At 38.2% G+C, this 20,355-nt stretch overlaps 1 protein-coding gene across 2 annotated transcripts in view; it reads right to left on the reverse strand.

Annotated features, from left to right (window-relative positions):
* ASXL3 (ASXL transcriptional regulator 3) overlaps positions 1-20,355 on the reverse strand; it is a 126,622-nt gene that overhangs the window by 95,076 nt on the left and 11,191 nt on the right. Inside the window, exons 2-3 of one of the 2 annotated variants that reach the window (XM_021525719.3) lie at positions 7,644-7,707; positions 5,760-5,842 (exon numbers count right to left, since the gene is read on the reverse strand). In XM_021525719.3, the coding sequence (XP_021381394.2) occupies positions 5,760-5,815 (56 nt within the window). In that variant the 5' untranslated portion in view covers positions 5,816-5,842; positions 7,644-7,707. The remainder of the gene's footprint in view (positions 1-5,759; positions 5,843-7,643; positions 7,708-20,355) is intronic. The other variant, XM_021525717.3, reaches the window with a different exon arrangement.

Below are 20,355 nucleotides of genomic sequence, written 5' to 3' on the forward strand. Positions count from 1 at the left end.
CTGATTCCCATAGCTGAAATTAAGATCAACAGAGAAACACCAACAGAATGAAGTTTGAGATTTTGAGATTCCTAGTGGAAAATGAAAAACAGAGTGAGACAAAGCAACTTTTAAAAAAACTCTTTTATGAATTACCTGAACAGAATAATGTCATGGTTAAGTTAGTTGACCATACAGAAGTCAATTACTCCAGCTGAATAGGGGTAACACTATGAAATGATCCCATTCCAGCATTCACAATCCTGAGTCTAATGGAGGAGGAAAGCAAATAGCTAGCATAGCTGTGGGCTAAAGTTGTACTCCAAGAAATTAAGCAGCTTGTCCCATTTTGAAAGTTTATTGGCTTTTAACTTATACTGAGAATCTTTGGCTTTAATCTTATCCAGACAAGTCAATTTCCCAGCCTCATCATGCACAGGAGAAAGGGAACTACAGAAAGCCAAGACATAATCTAGGGTTATTAGCATCAAACATTTATCAGAGTTTGGCTGGATATTCTCTCTTAGGACTCAAACAATGTGTATGGCCCAAGTACTGAAAACTGTTCTAGAAAAATTCATAGAAAAACATAGATCAAGGGATATGTCAGTTAATTTCCCTAGTTCAAGGCAGGATCAACCAAATCTATGTAATTCCTGAAAGACACATCACTGCACTGGGTTGGGGTGAGACCTAGCAACCTTTCACATATCTTCCAAGGCTCACAACAGGAATTAATGATTCCTGTTAAAAAAACCAAACCAAACCAAACCAAAAAAAAAAAACAAAAAACAAAACAACCCAAAAACAAAAACAACAAGAAAACCCCCCACCTTTGTACTTTCTAATTGGCATTTTCTCTTTCTCCAGTATAATGGCCTTATTTCTTGTTCTGTCCATAGCAGACATTCAAGATAACACCTTCACTCTTTTCCTTTCTTTGGGGTAGCTGAAGACTTACTATGCCTATATTCAATCTTCTTCTCTTCCTTAATCCAAAGAACTAACTCATACCAGCTTCTGATAATTTTAAGTGGTCTTCAAGTGGTCCTACTCCTCACAAAGGTACAGTGCTCCAAACAGAATGCAACAAACAGGTTACTTCTGGTGGTTCTGCAGGCAATTTCCAGGTAATGACAAAAAAAGGACAAAATCAAGAGAAAAGAAAGACAGGATCAGAAAAGCATCTGGCAAGTTTCTGGGACTGTACTAGGTTGACTTGAACCCATGGGGAAGAAGCAGCTAAACACTGAGCATTCATGAAAGGATCATTTGTCATTTTTAGCAAAACAAGGGAGAACAGAAAAAGAAGAAAAGGGCTTCAGGAAATTAAACTTCAGCTAACTCACCCACACAACATGCACAAAGAAATTTCTGTAAGCACACCAGCAGAAAGGAAACTGACTTGCTCTTTCAAGAAGGGGTTGGCATGAAGTAGTTGCACTCAAAGAACAGGAGTTCTAATGCCTAATCAGAAATGTGTATATGATTAGACAGCTGCTAAAACCAATACCAGGAACAAACATGGGAAAATTGATTAGATGATGATTAAATAAATTTGGTATTCTCACATCAGTTAAATGTGCTGAAATTCACCATAGATAATTAAAGCTGATTCATTTATGAGAATTTGTAGAAGATATCAGTGATTCCAAAAGAATGGAAAACAGTCAGTGATTAGCATAAAAAAAATTTAAAAAGACAGGTCTGAAGAAGTAGAGATGCAGCAACTGAATTTCAATTCCCACAAAATATAGAAAAAAAATTATTTGGAAGTATTTAGCAAATAACAAGTTGAGTAATATATAGGCCTGTCAAGAACAAGTTATTTCAAATCTATCAAAATATTCTTTGTGACATAGCAGCAGATCCTATAGCTAGAGAAGCAGCAGTAGGTACCATATAGGCCAACTTAATAAGATTTTGGTTTCTCATGGTCTTCCATAAGCAAACAAAGAAATATAATGCTTCAAAAGAAAAAAAGTTCTAATAAGCAGATGCCACTAAAGCTTGGAAAAGCTGCGTACATGCTGGATGACAAGAGTACATTGTTATAGCAATTCTACTGAACTTGAGAAACAGTCTGCAGAAAATCCAAATACAATTCATTAGGGGAAATTTCAGAACTTAACAACAATTAGTAACAAAAGAAATGCGAGATGGAGAACAAGCAGCGAGGCAGCAGCACAGGGGAAAAGGAGCACTGAGGCAAGAGAGTGGATCATACTCTGACTAGTAGGCTGTGCCACACTAGCAAAATCAGCAAAAGCTCATGCTAGGATATATGGACAGCAGGTGGTGATCGTAGAAATTTACAGCAGGACAGGAAATGTTTTCAGGACAGAGAATCCAGAGCACTGGGCTCTGAAGTGTGCTGCTGCCTGTCTTCCTTGTAAAGAGATTTCAGTGTCCAGGTCTGTTGGCCTGACAGTGTTCACCACGAGCACAGGCATGAATGTTAAGTAAATCCTTCTCCCTCCCCACCACCACCCACAGAAGAAAGCCATACATTTTCTACATCCCAGAAAGGCTTGCCTTAAAAGTTGTTATTCCTTCTAGGCAGTAGAAGAAATGCCTGCCTACTGACCATTTTACAACCAACAAGCATAACAAGAAAGCTATTTAAGAAACAAAAATGAGTTGTTTCTTCCCCAAGATATAAAGAATAAGGTAGGTATAAAACTTCTCACAGGGTGTATCAGTAGAGCTTTTTGGTTTATTTTCTAATGGATATCTGCTTTGTAAATTTATAATTTAATTATTTGGCATTTAATTATATGAGTAATACAAAAATAAATGTGCAGCTTGATGCCTTTCTGGCAAAAAAAGAAAAAGAGGCTAAATAGTCTGACAGTGTTTTTTTAAAGATTACACATAATGACAATGAGATGGCTGAAAATCATATATTAGTCTTTCAGATTTACTATCTCAGCAAAAAGCTTTAGATTAATTAATGCTACAATATATATGAAAAATGACTAAGACAATTAACCTCATTCATCTATAAATGGAAGAGCAGAGAGAAGAGTTTCTTAACTTAATGTAGTAATTGCCAAGGTTCTACTGACAATGACAATCAGTATAAAGGAATAAGTAAAGTGTATTAGAGTAGTAACATATTCCTGGCTCAAGCTCAGACTTGGAAGAATACACAAATCGATACAGAATAAAATATGCTAGTACCATTCTGCTGCTTATGGCCAGATGACTGCATATCATAAATTTACATCCCTTGCTCATCTTAGCTGGCTGCAGCAGAGAGACCAGGAAAGACCATCTTTAGTTGTCACCCTGTTCTTTTAGAAGTTTTAAAGTTCTTTTAAAAGTTTTCTATGCCTTCTGATGTTCACATATCTCTACTGGAGTTTCTCACATTGTTCATGTAAATAATGATTGTTTTGCATTCTTCTTTGTGGGAGGAGAAAATTGACGGACTGTTGGTTTGACCAATGTGGTTGGAGAGGTAGCAATTTCATCCTCCAATCCACTGTCACTTTTCAAATTCTATATATTGTGAGGTCAGAAATAAAGTTCCCTCCTTTTGCTCTCTTTTCCCTCTTTTGTATTTAGCATGCGTGTGTGAGTTATTTCGTGTCATAGTGTGACACTTAGTAGCAGCAAAGGCACCAACTGGCAGGAAGGTACTGAAAGAAATTGCTGGACGAAGTGAACAGGAGACTCTAAATTCAAGTACTTTGTAAACCAAACACTAGTGACGTGCTGAGGCCAAATCAACAAATCTATGTATGAAGTCAAGCTCTTTATTGGCTCCTATAATGAGTTAGTCACTCAGGTAACTCTGAAAGTTTGTCACTAATCAAAATTAAAATGCAGCAGAAACTCAATTTTCACACTAAATCAGAAGTTAAATGAAAATTAAAATACTTAGAAATCAATACAGAATCAACATTTTCTCATTTTACAACTGCAGAATTTAGAATTTTTAGGTTAAGGACTTTAGGATGAAAATGTTTCAAGTATAAAGTACAATGAATTTTATTCTTCTCAGTTTTCCAGAACTCATGACCACATAGAGCATCCTGCAATCTACTACACTGTCACATATACCTGCATGTAGCACAAATAAAAATCAAAACAAATCTGAATTTCTTTCCTATTTCACTGTAATTCTCAGTTTCTTAGTAACTGAAGAAATGAAAGATTTGGAACCTTTTTAAAGGAATCTTTCTCTTAGTATTCATTCTGCAGCAATTAAAAAGGGCTTTGACTTTTTCTATGTTTAAAATATAAAACATTGTTTTCATTCCTTTCCATAGGTTTTCCACTCAAAATTTTATTCATGCACTGATCATGAAAAGAAGATTTTTTTAATTTACAAAGAAATGCTATTAGCAAGCATTAGAACCCCTCCCATGCAATTGTCTCATATCACAAGATATAAGAAGAAAGCAATTCATTCACTGCTGTGAGAAACAGTATCTTAATAGAACAGATTTTCAAAACTGTGCTTTCTTGCATTTTTCTTGTTGTTGTATGCAAATCATTGCGGCATAACACGTTTGGACGTTCATTTTAAAAAGTTTTCATCCCCTTTCTTCCCTGGAATCATTGCCAAATAAAGCAATTTCTCAACAGGAATTAAAGCACTTTAAATCTGTAAAAGGTGGCAAATTCAATTCACTTTCCATACCATCTCTTTTGCAATTTTATCAAAATATAGCTATTATGAGCTTGTTGTGAGGCTGCCAACAATGAAGTCCATGCTTATGCTGTGCAAACAGTCACATAGATTGTGTTCTGTTCTGTTTCCTAGGAACAACAGTGAATTCAGCAAAAATATGTCCCATAGTTACTTCTGGTTCACCTTTACATGGGATTTTGAAGTTCTCTTGTTCTGAATCTTAGGTTCCACACTGGAAGAACATAATTAAAATAGAAGCATGTCTCTCTGTGCTTTGAGACAGCAACAAGTATTAATTTATTAAAACAGAAACTTTTACTATAATATCTGAAGAAGAGGCAATTGCTTCTTGTAGGGCACCTCCACCAGCCAATCAGTTTTTCCTTATTTTCACTTTCTGCCCAAGTTTCCACTTGAAGGTCACTAAAGGACCTAGCAAGTAGATAGTCACTTTTGAAAATAAAAAGCTGCATGTACATCTGAACCAGGCAGCAATGGAAGACATCTGACTGATTTCCATTCTCTCTGGGTAACAGATCTATCCTCTAAAAAGATAATTATTATCACTTGAATCTATACCCAAAGTATGCTGTTATCAAGCAAGTTGAGGTGCTGTATCAATTACAGTATCCATGCTCTGCAGACACAGACTGGGCCCCAGTGTCCAAACCTTCCTCTCCTTCCATTCCTAGTCCTTTATCAGCACAGTCTCTGTTACCACAGGCAACACCAGCAAGTCCTAACACTGATTTAAGTGCCAGACCATAAACCCAACAGAGAAGTGCACCAAGCTTCATCTTGCCCTTTTTCCATGCACACAGTGGCAGAGGTAACCCAGCTCATGAGTTTCAGTCCTTAGGCAAAAATGAGACATAGCAGTGGGCTCTCTGAGAAAATGACAGTGTCTTTCTAAAGACAGGCCACTGGACTGGAGCTGGCCCACAGACTCCTTCGGTAACATACAGAGTTAAGACAGGCACTAACCCTTTTAAAAGCCTTGAACTAACAATAAAAACCCATAAACTGTGTCTCCCACTTTGACACTGGAAATTAATTAAGCCAGCACTTGAAGTTTTGTAAAGATTATACACCATTCCTAGATTGTTTTCACAGAAATACAGAACATATAAACACTGACCTTGTTTCTTTTAACCCTTCTTTCTGAATGACTTCCAGTATTTGTTTTGCAGTCATTGGTGAGTTGGGATACTTTTCCAATGCCTAAAAAGAAATAATAAATGTAAGTGACAAGACACAGCTGTCCTGTGAATCTGAAAGGTTATGTGATCATGCAGTTTTTATACAGTCATTTGTAAAAGGCAGGGAATGATAGTGTTGAGCCTGGAGTCTTCTGTCTTTTGGAAGGCCAGATACAACCAGGAAACCTCAGCAAGAAAAAGATTTACTTGCTGTTTTTGTACATCATCTGCTACCTCTGCCTGGGAAAACTCTTACCAGATTACAAATAAAAGATTTGGAATATGCAATTGGTTTTATGACACAGAAACAGATTTTCTTTCAGGCATGAGGGGAAATACATAAAACACAAGAGCCAAAGAGGGGAAAAAAATACCCACTAGTACTTTTTTTGATTTTTATTACTTTAGAAATCTTTGAGGTCATTTGACTATTCTAGACTTAGCTTTGCCATGATCTCAGAAAAAAAAAAATTGGCTAAAACCTTCCATTTGTAGACCAGAAGCTACTGTAAGAATTGACACAGTGAGGTTTCAATTTTAAAATGCCTTTTAATTATAAAAACAACGAAAAATGAATTAGTTAGAACAGTCACAGCACACAAGATGCTACATGACAGAGTGCAGTATATTTTTCCAGTTCAGCTCAGTTTTCCACTCCTTTGCCTTTTCCAATTGAGCCCAAAGTAACTCAGTCCTCTTTACAGACAGAACCATCTTCTAAGAATTTTTCTGATTTTCCACTTCCTTTTTGTAGTCATCAGTTTTATGCTGTTAAACAAACAGCCACTCTATTGCTCCTGCAAAATGCCAGACTGATAGCCCTGGAAAACAAAACCCTTCAATCTGCAGTAAAAAGTGTGGCACAGGCCACAGTAATCAAGCTTCCCAGAGCATCTTGACAATATATCTCAGCCAGAAGTTGCATTTCTACCTTCTGTACAGTTTGGTCTAATTCAAATCATCCTGAGCTTCTCTGTAGTAGTTACTACCAAATAATGGCAATAGTGAAAGCAGCTACTACTATGAGGATACCTGCACACTAGGAACTAGAGACACCATCACATCATAGCACACAAGTCAAACTGTGAAGGGTGCTGGCCAGGGCTGTAATTCATCAGCTCACCTAAAGCCAAAGACTGCCTACCCACTACAGCTTCACCAGCTCAGCCCTTTTCTGCCATTTTACTGTTCTGATTTCCGGCCTGTTCTCTTTCACAGCCAAAATGCAGTTTACCAAGTCCTTCAATTCTTTGTTACAGATGAGCTTTTTATCCTTTATCCTTAAGTTCCACAAAGGAAAAGGTATAGGTGACAGTTGCAGTAGAAAGGTCAGGGAGTTGAACTGAGCTTATCTCGTGTACATCAGTAGGCAAGATTCAAAAGGGACCCATCAGGAAAAGAAAACCAAAAGGTGATTTGAAAGAAAAAAGAAGAGAAGGCTGAAAAGAGTAAATGTATAGCAACGAGTAAGGACCGAAGAAACTGCACAGAGCTGAGAAAAGGGCCATTGCACACAAGGGAAGAGAAATTATATGATGTATTACTGACAGAACAACAATGACACATTGGAAAAATGACAATGCATATAAAGATTAAGACTAGGATGAGAAAAGATTAATGGTGTGAAGAGAAAAATGGAAACTTTAACCTTCAGAAAGAAGACAAAGTACAAGGTAAAACGACAATCCACCAAAATAAAGAGAAAAGAGAAACAAACTGGGAACATTCCAAAGGGCAAACTGGAAAGGACAGGAGAGGATACTACACTGTACTGGACACGGCTATGAAGGAAACTGTGTGCACTTGAAAGCGGGGTTACTCACTGTGGAGGATTCCCTGTTTCTCTTCCTGAGTACAGGCCCCTCAGCACACCTGGGCAGCTCCTCCCTGCAATTGAGAAAATTTGGGTAGCCCTGTCCCCTTCTCTACGACATCACATCCTGTTCTATAAAGTCAGTAAAAGTGCCAAGTATTACCATGAGAGTTTGACAATAATTGGAAAGAAACAGTAAAGCTAAGCAAACATCAGAAGTCACCCTATCCTGGACAATGGGAGAAGGGAGAGCAGTTTGTGCTGAGGAAGCTGCACTGAACTGGTTGTGGAAATAATGGCTAGACATACGGATATGGAAGATCATCTTCACCAAATAACAATGAAACCAACAAGTAGGATGCATAACACCACTACAGAAGGTTTAATGAAACCCACAGGGCAGATTTCAAATATCACAGTATGAAGTGAACACATTCAGGGGATAATGACAAATTGAAATGCAGACTGTTAGGCTGAAAATGCTGGGGTAAATAATTGCCCATTGTGTGGATTTGCTTTACACTGGACACGTAGTGTGGGCTGCAGTTCATATATCCCATGAATTTAGTTCTGTTCATCTAACCTTTTAAGACCTGTTATTTAAAGAACTGTTCATACCCTAACCAAAAAGCATAAATTTTCCAATTTAAACTCTGCTTAAGTTGAAAGTCCTGTTATTATATAAATTATTAAGTTTTCTTTATCATAACAAAGATTAATTAGCAGAGAACCTTAGTAAGGATGGGTTTTTTCTGCCCCTCCCACCATGCTGTCCATCCTCATCATTGCTCCTCCTCTACCCCCAGTTTTAGCCTAATCATTTATCACAATAAGCAAATAAGAATAATTACATGTAAAAACCTTTCAATGATAATATAATTTTCTTCCCTCAGTTATGGGAAACAGCATGAGAGCATTATTTAAGATTTTATGAGCTAATTAATACATTGAACTGTTAATTACACTAGTATCTCTTGCCTCTGTATCTTACCACTAACACTGCTAATATCCTTTTGTATTTCTAAGACTTTGGAAAGTAATATTAGAAATTCAAACTGAATAACTAACTGCGCCTTAAAGAAAACAATATACTAAAAGGCAGAAGGAATAGTTATGTCATAGGTTTCTTGGTCAGACATAGTAATGCACATCAGCCAAGGAAGCTGTAATTTGTTTTAAATATCATTTTTCTTCTTCCCACTCCATCCACCAACACTCGTATCATATATGGGCAGTGACTAATAATGCTGAAATTAAAGCATGCCAAAGTACTGTAGTGAAGAACATGACTGTTTCCATGCATTTTGTTAAGAAGGACAATAGCAGAAGAATGGTTTGCACTGACTGCAACCTCTATCACAGGGGATCAGATATGCTCTATTTATTCCTGCCATTCAACCATAGCCTTAAAAAGGGACAGACGGTAAATAACTGGGACAAATAATGTGATACCCATCAGGACAAAACAAGAACAGAGTAGTCACTGCACAGCACACATCCTTGGTGCTCATTCAAGCCGTGGTTAACAGTTCAAGGAGAATAAGGTTCAGATCATACCAAGCACGTTGAAAATCAAACCTCCCAACAAACAGTAGCAGCCTGACAAATTGTAGTATTTGTGTCATCTGTAGGTATCAACTCACAACTTCGGAGATATTAAATAACAACACAGGTGCCACAAATGTATATATTCCCAGTTTCACTGGAAAAGTCATGTCACTTATATACAAGTGGACAAGAAGAAATAAAAATTCATTTTCTCACCACGGTATCTATCATTATCTCTGTGTTGATGACTAATTGAAAAAAATCAGTTACCACACAGGGGAAAAAAGTTTCTAGTGAACTGTTAGCAGGAAGACTCTAGTGCAGAGTCAAGACTTGCAGCTCTGCATAAGAGAGAAATCCTGAATGCTCAGCTTGCCTAAAAAATCAGGACTTCTCTGTAATGGATGGAATTATTAGTTTAATTTATGTATACAGATGCTTGTGACTACCTGAATCAGATCTGCTCAATCATTTGCATCTTAGACACTGAAAAGAACACAGTAGAAGGACAAAGTGAAGAAAGTCAAACCAGAAAGTTGGTCCTCTTGCCACCCATAAACATTCCTGCAGAAAGCAGGAAGCTTTGCCTGCAGCTATCAGTTATCACACTGACAGAAAATAATTCTTCTAAACAAGAAGCAAGTGTGTTCTGATATTGCATTGTGGTCCAAAAGCAGCAGGCAGATCAGCCTAGTGGGCTTAACACTGCTGATGTGTGACTAAACAGTCTGAAACCAGCCAGAGCTTCTTCCACTTCTAGATTCTGCTGGCAGGGATCTGAAGGTCAGGTAGCTGACAAAAAGCAGGATCATTTTATCGTAATAGACTGAGCCACTAGTCAGAAACTGAAGCAATTCTCCTTAGAACATTATTTTTAAAAAGTAAGGAGGAGGAGGAAGAGGAACAGTACAGTTATTCCCAGTGGTCTTACTCATCAGCTAAAAGACAACTCAGGCTGAACTACACAATGGACAATTTTTACTGCCCAAAAACAGCAGGGTGAATAGAAGAACAAAAAACCAACCAACCAAACAAGCAAACAAAACCACCAAACAAAACCCTCCAAAAATTTTCTTTCTCCTAAGCAGAAAGTATAAATTAATTACTAAATTAATGAATTGAAAGATGGAATATCAAACAGGGTACAAGAAATAACAGCATCCTGGAAAAAATCCAGCATTGTCTTCTACAGCTGCTTATGTGAGGTTAACAGGAGGACTGACTTCTATTGTGGGAAATGCCCCACTAAAATCTTTTGTGTTCATTTTTGATTAACAGCTTCAGTCACTGGGGAATTATCAGCAGCTTGGTAAAAGTTCAAAGCCCTTTGTGTGAAGAAAGATGGGTAAATGGTTTGAAGAGGAGGGGAGGGTAGAGGGGGGGGAGAAAAAAAGTGCATAGAGATGGATGAAGATGTGAAAACAGCAAGGATGGTACACAATACATGAAAAAGAGAGATGATTTTAAGGGTAGGTGTGTTATGACCTATTATAACACAAGTTCTCAAATAGGTGTTTGCTGATCCTGATCAAGAGAAAGGTAAAGAGTGGTTTCTGCATACTAAAATATTATAAGAACTTGAAACAGGAGTAATAATTCTCCTGGTAGGACTTTCGTCTTTAAGCAGTTGAAATTACAATAAAAAAATTATAAGATCTAAGTAGAATGAGGTGCATTTTGTAAGACATGTCACTCTCAGTATGCTCCACACTATAAATTTGTCTTTATAATCCACTTGACACTACATATAAGCAAGAAAATAAACATTACGCAAGGAAAGAAATAAAGATATCCCATCAATAACAAAGGAACACATAAAAAATAACATAACATGATGCAGTATATTAAGTTTTAACATCAGTTTTGTCCATACTTCCTAGTCCACACTTTTTTTATATTCAGAGGTAATGCTACTGACCAACAGAACTCAAAGAGTTTAAAGAATACTTATAAAGTAATTTTCCCCAGTTCTTTCAGCAAAAAGGATTTTGCTGCTTCTTTAGCTTGAACTACAGGGAACGACTGGGCAAGCGTTTCTTGCAAGAGAATTTCGACTACAGAATTTGCAAGTAGGTCTGAAACCGTCTAGCTTTGCTAACCTGCCAGATACAAAGGACATTATCATCATCTCCTAAAATCCTGAATGAAAGAAAAGAGCAAGAAAAAAGCTGAATAGTTTATTTGTTTATGCCATTGCTTTAACCGGATCATCTGAGGCTTGTTCCAAGATGTCTGAAACTTTTATTGTTCCTTCCAAAATTTATTTATGTCATATTTCAAATGGATATAAAGGCAGCTTTGGAAATTCCAGATAAACTGTACTCTTGATATTTTGAATTCAAAAGAAATTGGATTGCAATTCAGTTGAAATGAACATACAGTTGGCCTATTCCTTTAAAAGGCACAAGCTTTAACAGCAATGCCATCCTGCTATTGCTAGTGGTCTCATACATCACAACAGAAAATGTAGGTTAAAGTTTTTAGCTCTGAACAGTTGACTTATTATAATAACTTATTGATCTGGTCTAACATACTGAAAAAAAATGGAAACCTTTCTATTTCTCTCTTTATTACAGCAATCAGCCTATCCAAGCAACCGGGAGCTTTCACTTACAGGTTCTGTCAGGACAGATCCATAAACACCTCTGTGACTAGCAGGATGAACCTAGGGAGCACACAGAATCCTATCAGATTTCTAAGATCAGGATCAAAGATGCCCCAGTGAGCATGGTGTCAAACTTGCTATCCCAGTATCGGTTCCACTATTAGCAGCAGGATTACTAATAATGATTTCAGTCAAGCAATGGAGCATCCAGATTCCCAGAATGACTGCTCAGTTCTGACAGTGCCTCGTTCAGTGCCAGTTCTGCTTAGCCATGCAAGCCATAACTCTCCTTGCTTCCTATTGCAATACTCCATTGCCTCTCACTGTGCCCAGCCTTTCCCTACTCTCAAACTGATACTCTGATCTTCTGAGGTGTTGCAATAACCCTAACCTGTATATCTCCCACCTTCCCACATCCCTACCCAAATATCTTTCTTCCATAATCCTTACCACAGTACAAGACTACAGGATATTCCAATGTCCTCTACCCCCTCAAACATGAGTGCATTCATACAGATGCAGCTCATGCCATGGTTTCCCCCAAACCTGCACAAAGGCACACAAGTCCTGCATAGATACTCAGCACTGGTACCTTGCTGGCAGCACAGTGTAGCTCTTAGGTGCTGACAGGTCAAATTGTAATGTACACCTCCTCTGGGTTGTGGACCACATTCTCTTGTCTACTTAGTTTACAGTAGAAGTTTCACCAGCACTGACCCAACTGGAAAACTTTTAGCAAAACTTTTAAAATTCCAAATCATTATTTTAGAGAACAGACAAGGAGAAAAAAAAAAAAAAAAAAAAAACCAAACAAACAAACAAACAAAAAAAAACCAAACAACAAACCTCTGCCATCCAAAAGTGTAAAAGTGTTAATGAAATCTGTACTCATTCAGCGATCACATACGCCATTTTCCTGAAATGCCTCTAATTATGGCAGGGATAAAAATCCTCCTTTGGCACCTACTTGGCACAAAAAACAGACACCTTGCTTAGGTGACTGGAACTAAGGGAGCTGAATGGATACTAGACTCTGTTAGATTCCCTCACTTTACAGATAACAGAGGAAAGAACTGCTATCAGTGTGAATACATTTAACATTAATAAATGAACATAAAACCCCCTATAAAATTAATAAACACCTAACCTTAAACATATTTGTTTCCATATATGCTATTTTCTCTATTGGAAGATGATACAGATTTTTATTTTTCTGAGGCACTGAAGGGTTTGCTGCGTAACTTATGTTTCAGCATAGTAGGATAAAAAAAATAATTACAAGGAGCAAAACTTCACAGAAAAATCAACAGAATGAATAGATCTTTGTTTCAGAAGCTTTCATCACTTTATTTTCCTCAGGCAAGCATAATGTGTAAGGGTTACTTTTAATGTGAGAAATAAAATTCCTACTGGCTACTCCATGAATGTAACCAAATTTAACAGGAAGTGACAGTTGTGCTGATTTTCTTGCCATTGGTTTACTATCAGAGTTTATCTTGTTAGACAGTGTCCTAAAGATACAGATCTAAGATTTCTAGAAGGCGAAAAAAAAAACAGGAGAAAACAGAAAATAGAACACAAAATATTTTAAACTATGCATTCTACATAAATATTCTTACATATTAGTTTTGACTATTTAAAGTATTTCATCCTGGTAAAATTGCTCACTAAAAGGTGAAGTTTAATGCCGCAACTGACATTGATTCCATTGATGCGCCATGAATATAGTTATGTTTATAGAATGTCTAATGACAGCAAACATAAAACCATAAAAATTATACTTCCGTTTTAATTATGTGGGATAGATGGCAAGAAACTAGCTCAGCAAATTTACAGCATATTTTGTTGTTTTGGTGAACAACCAGGATAAGTCACACTGCTCCTCTTAACCTCAGAAGGGAAGTCAATAAATTTCACAATTAATTTGTCTGGACTGTTTCTCACTCACAGGATGATACACCCTTCAAAACAATAAGCAAATGGACATGGAGAACATAACTAAGAATGCTTCTTAATAATTGTATCCCAGAAAGAAAGACTACAATGCATGGAAAACACAGAATTAAAATTCTGAGAGATGTACAGCAAGTGATAAAGCTGAAAAAAAAATAGAAATCCCTTGCAATCACAGACACAACAGAAATCCACTCTCAGTTCTTTAAGTTCCCGGAGTCCACCTGTTCAAGTACTGAGGGAACATGGAAAACCAAAATTTCTACAAAATGAAAAAGGCAAACCAAAATTTCCACAAAATGAAACATTTTGATCCAAAACCAATGTCTTGATTTTGGGGGGGAGGGAGGAGTGTTGTTCTTTTTAAACAAGAGAGTATTTCTTGTCCGAACAGACAATAGAAAAGAGTAAAGTGTCCTTGCATGTTATGCACTTTTTTTCCCTTCCAAAGCCTGCACAATTATTTCACATAAGGTTTTATTAGTCTGAATCATGACATCATTATGTACAGAATACAGTTCACTGGCACAACCCAGATCTACTACTTAAATTGCTCTGAGAATAGATATGGTAAGTCATGTTTTTGAACTAAAGAAATGCAGCCTTCTCAAAGAATGCATAAAGAGAGAATTCTTTTGTTAGCTGTCAGTGAGATTTTGCTATCTCTCTTAAATATATAATGTTTAGTGTCATAAGGAAGATCAGCCATCGTGTTATGGCATTTATCTTCATGAGTGAAGAGAGGAAGGGCTACTGTGATTTATTCCGTCTCTCCTCATGAGACGATTAATGTCATAAGAGATTAGTCTTCAGTGCTGACTTGTACACAGAGTATAACACAGGGCTGGAGTGGGATGCTAAGCAGTTTTAATTGCCACAAATTTGGAAGCCCACATTACTTACATATGGCATGGTTGACAATTAGTCATCTAAGATTTTTAAAAATAGGAGAATATTTTGCAGCTCAGTAACTCATATCCACTTTGTGTCACTTATTTGTTCAGTCCTTCCTAGCAATGTTTCCACATGGTCCCTTCCCCCAACTCATTACCTAAGTCCACCCACACTTGTCCTCTTAAACACATAATTTATTGTAAAACTGAAGTCCATATTGCTGGTTTATATAGATTTTTGATAGCATCTATTTAAAGGTTTAAAAAATTCACTATTTAACAACTATTACCAAGAAAGATTTGTCACAACACAGGCAGATTAGTGAAAGTATATAATGGCTCTGCATCCAGGTTTGTACAAGATGTATAAACAGCTTTCCTCAATATTTGAGAAGTTATGTGCTCACTTCTTCCCAGGGACCTTGTAAAACAATCTGACCATCTAAACTGAAGGTGATAATTTTTCAAAAGCTTATCACTTTGTAGAAATGCATACAGAATGTTTTGTTTACATGCTGCTTGCTTCTTATTATGGAAGAAAATACTTCAAATAATACTGTAGTGAAAAAAAAAAACAAAACAACAAACCAAACCAAAAAACACCAACCTGATAAGCAAAAGTTCTGTTAAAAAGGGAAGAATTATTTTTCCCCCAAACCAGAACATGAACATCCTCCATTTTTTTATATCTCCTTTTCTGAATACTGCTTAATAAAAAATCCCTTGATAAAAAAGGGATTTTTTTTTTGTTAAAAACATCAACTCCTTACCATTGGTGTACATCAAACAGAACACATTATTAAAAAGGTCTCATGATAAAGTGTTATCTTTACCTAGGCTTCTCAAATATTGACTTAAACATTTTTATCAGGCTGTTAATCACATCCACATTCAATGTGAACAGCAACTGAGACCAGTCTTGACAGTCAGGTAACAGGGCAACATTATGGCAGGGAAAAAGTATTGTGAAATCTAAGGACATTTCTTATTGATGGTAAGCGTATAGGAGAGAAAAATCAATGGGTCCTCATCAGTACAACTGTCTAGCAGCTGGATGCTGATTTTCCTTAAAGATTAAAACCAATAGGAGCAATCACTTGGCACAGGTGAACAAATTCAATAGGACCTCCAGTCTATAAAGGAGAAAAGTGAACAGTGAATTCAAGGCTGGAGTTCATGAAGAGACAAAATGCTGATTGTTAAACCATCAGTTTGCAATCAGATCCCGAAACAAAATACAGAACACTTCTTTCCCCATGGGGTTACAACCTGCAACTGTTCAGTATAATCTTCAATTGTGAAGGTCCCAAACTCCTGACTGCCTAAAGGAATTATTTCAAGCTCTAAGACTGGCTGAACTCCTCCAAGTCAAGCTGGATTGGACTGACCAGGTTACAGTGTGAAATGGCCATCACCCACACATATCATGCAACTACCATCACCAAACACCAGAATCACAGTGAAGTCATTGGTCAACAGAGGGGAATCACAGAGAATTTTACTAGGGAATATAAATGCACAGATGTCCCATAAAGCTGGGCTTCCAGTTCAAGACAAGCTTCTATTTTTAGGGGTCCCTAATATCATTGCACATTTTTTATCCCAAGACACCTCTCCATACACTGAACAGAGGAACTGTTACCTTACAGGATGGTAACCATAACCCAAGAAAAGCAAATAAAGAGAGAGTAAAACATGCCTACTAGACAGCATATTCTGTCATGGTTTTTTTGCTTTTTCTATGAGAAACAATATAGGTACACATGAAGATCTGAATTTTCCCAAAGTCACATCTCCTCAGCAAATGTAGGACTAAAAATTGTCAGTTCTAGGACATGCTACTGGCAAATAAACTTAATGTCTATGGGGCTTGCGCACATGATTTTATATTTAATGTTTTAGAAGTTGACAATAATAGATTTTAGCTCTATGGAAGAATAATCTATTTTAGCTGTAGGGAAAAATTACAGTGCCTCAGTTTGGGTTTCTGGTTTAACTACTGACTTCATACTCTACCTTTGAAACAATCAGAATCACAGAATCACTGAGGTTGGAAAAGACCTCCAAGATGCTCGAGTACAACATCTGACGAAACACCACCTCGTCAACAAGACCACAGCACTGACTGCCATGTCCAGCAATTTTCTCAACACTTCCAGGGATGGTGACTCCACAATTTTCCTGGGCAGTCCATTCCAATGCTTAAATACATGTCAGTGAATAATTTCTTCCATTGTCCAACCTGAATGTCCCCTGGTACAGCCAGAGGCCATTTCCTCTTGTCCTGTTGCTGGTTTCCTGGGAGACCATCCCCCCCACCTGGCTACAGCATCCTTTCAGGTGGTTATAGAGAATGATAAGCCCCCCCCCCACCCTCCTTTTCTCCAAGATAAACATCCCTAACTTCCTCAGCTGCTCCTCATCACTTGTGCTCCAGACCCTTCCTCAGCTCTGTTGCCCTTCTCTGAATTCACTCCATCACCTCAATGTCCTTCCCGGATTCAGGGGCCCAGAACTGAACACAGGATTCAAGGTGAGGCCTGACTGATGCTGAGTACCAGGGGATAATCATTGCCCTGATCCCACTGGCCACATTTTTCTGACACAGGCCAGGATGCCACTGGCATTTTTGGCCACCTGAGCACATGCTGGCTCATGTTTAGCCATGGTCAACCACCACCCCCAGGTCCTTTTCCATTGGGTCACTTTCCAGCCACTCCTTCCCTCAGCCTGCGGCACTGCCTGGGGTTGTTGTGACCCAGGTGCAGAACCTGGCATTTGGCCTTGTTGAACCTCACACCATTGGCCTCAGCCCATTGATCCAGCCTGTCCAGATCCCCATGCAGAGCTTTCCTGCCCTCCAGCAGGTCAACACTCCCACCCAACTTTCTGTCATCTGCAAAGTCACTGAGGATGGACTCAATCCCCTCATCCATATAATTTTTGAATATATTAAACTGGATGGCTCCAATACTGGCCCCAGACCAAGCCCTGGGGGGAACACCACTGGTGACCAGACACATTTGGATTTAACACAATTCACCACTGCTCTCTCGGCTCAGTCATCCAGCCAGTTTTGAACCCAAAGAGCGCACCCATCAAAGCCATGAGCAGACAGCTTCTACAAAAGAATGCTGTGAGAGGCAGTATCGAAGGCCTTAATGAAATCCAGGCAGACAACATCCACAACCTTTCCCACATCCAGTAGACCAGTCACCTGGTCATAAAAAGGTGATCAGCTGGGTCAGGCAGGATGTGACTTTCTTAAGCCTGTTCTATATCAGCCTGATCCCCTGGCTGTCCTGTATGTGCTACAAAATGGTGCCTTCCCAGACACTGAGGTCAGGCTGACAGGCCTGTAGTTCATCAGATCCTCCTTCCAACCCTTCTTGCAGGTGGGCATTGGCATCACACTGCCCAGTCTCCAGTTCTCTGGGTCCCCCCTGGTTGACCAGGACTGGTGACAAGTGCTGGCGAGTGGCCTGGCTCCTCTGCCAGCTCCCTCCGCACCCTGGTGTGGATCCCACCTGGCCCCACAGACTGGTGAGTGTCAGCTGGCACAGCAGGGCACTGGCTGTTCCCTCCTGGATTACAGCAGGGCACTGGCTGCTCCCTCCTGGATTACAGCAGGGCACTGGCTGCTCCCTCCTGGATTACAGCAGGGCACTGGCTGTTCCCTCCTGGATTACAGGGGCTCTGTTCTGCTCCCTGTCCCTGCCTACCAGCTCAGCAGGCAGCTGCCTTGAGGATATCAGGTCTTTCTGCTGAAGATTGAGGCAAAGAAGGTATCAAGTACCTCAGCCTTTTCCTCATCTTTGGTTACATTTTCCCTCCACATCCAATAAAGGATGGAGATTTTCTTTGGCCTCTTTTTGTTGTTAATGTATTTATAAAACCATTTTGTATTATCTTTCACAGTGGTGACAACATGGAGTTCTAGCTGAGCTTTCACCAATCCAGTTTTCTTTCTACAAGACCTTATACTCATTTTGAGTTGTCTGCCCCTATTTCCCAAGTTTATAAACTCTTTCTTTCTTTCCAAGATCCAGTGAAAGATCCCTGTTCAGCCAGACCAGTCTTCTTCCTTGATAGCTCATCCTTTGGCACCTAGGAATAGCCTGCTCCTGTGCCTATAAGATTTCCTTCTTAAAAGTATGTCCAGCCTTCCTGGACTCCTTGGTTTTTAAGGGCTGTTTCCCAAGACAATCTCTGAACCACTGTCTTGGACAGGCTGAAGTCTGCCCTCCAGAAGTCCGAGATAGTTTTGGTGAACCCCTTCCTTACTTCACTGAGAAACTGAGAACTCAATCATATCGTGGTCACTGTGCCCAAGATGGCCTCAGACCAAGAGTCTCCAGTAGGAGAATCTAAGTATTTTTTTATTCTTGTTGCTCTAGTAACAATAATAAGGGCAAGGAAATTTCAAACCAATTCTGAAAATTCTAATAGGAGATCTTAACTGCCAAATGAATGAGAAAATATTTTAGATGACAAATTGCTTTTCTTCTTCACTTATTTCTAGGGCATTACTTACAATTTCAACAACACTCCTTTAGCCAAGATAGACCATAGTACAACTTGTTCTAAAAATAAACTGAATGTAACATCATGTAAACATAGCATTTTATTTCCAAGACAAAGGACTGTATTTTATAAAGGAGAGAAGACAGACTATTTTTTTTTTTAATCTTGGTGTTTCATTGAAATTTTTTTACTCTTAAAGTCTGAGAAAAATCCAAATTTTAAAGATGGAAGTTTGGGGACTTTAGCTGGTGATACAATTAAGTGAAACAGTAGAAAAAATGTATAAATAAATAAGCTATATGTGATTTTATCACTGAATTGAGAAACAGGGACTTTTTCCTCATTTTTTTCATTGTCAGTCAGATTTATTTTTTTACTTCCTTCACTATCTTTGCTATTCTACTACTCATTGGTACAAGAACACCTCCATTTTCTCCACTGCTCCCCAATGCAATATTGTCATTTTTCTCCCCAGGATTACATCAGTATCACCCAGGCATACACTCTTTTCACCACATGGCATGCTAACAGACATAAACCCAGTTTCATTCTCTCCTACTAATCCTAGAAAACATATGTAAGTGCTAAAAGTAATAAGCTTCATAACTATTATTATGTATGGATGGAACATTTAAAACCTCATTTTTTTTCCAGAACATTAATTCTCAGAATTCCCAGTTCCTCTCCCTCTTCCTCCACACACATATCTTTCTAAAAAATTATATTCAACATTTAACAACATTTAAACTCACACATGAAGCTTCTTGCCATAACAGCTCCAACAATGCAGATAACAGTGAGCAGCTGCATTGTTTTTTAAATTTTCTTAAACTTTTTATTCACTTTGCAGCTCTTTCGGAAGCTTTCTTTTCCCCAGCCACCATGCATATATATACCAGCCTCACTTATCCAAACAGCCACTTTTGTAGATCTGGCTCAAAATGAAGACAGGAGCATTATTTCACTCTATTTAACATTACTTTAAATAGCTTGAAACATTTTCCTACAGCTCAGACACTAATAAAATGAACTAGCACAAGAAAATTACAGGATGAAACTGAGTCTGTCCTCATCAAGGACAGTTAAAATTGACTCACAATGACAGAGATATTATTTTCATGTTATTTTTTATTTAATTGAAGTGTTACAGATTCTGAGAATTATAGAACTGTAGAATGGTTTGTGTTGGCAGGGATTTT

The sequence above is a fragment of the Lonchura striata genome, chromosome 1 (assembly GCF_046129695.1).
Source record: "Lonchura striata isolate bLonStr1 chromosome 1, bLonStr1.mat, whole genome shotgun sequence".
NCBI lineage: Eukaryota > Metazoa > Chordata > Aves > Passeriformes > Estrildidae > Lonchura > Lonchura striata.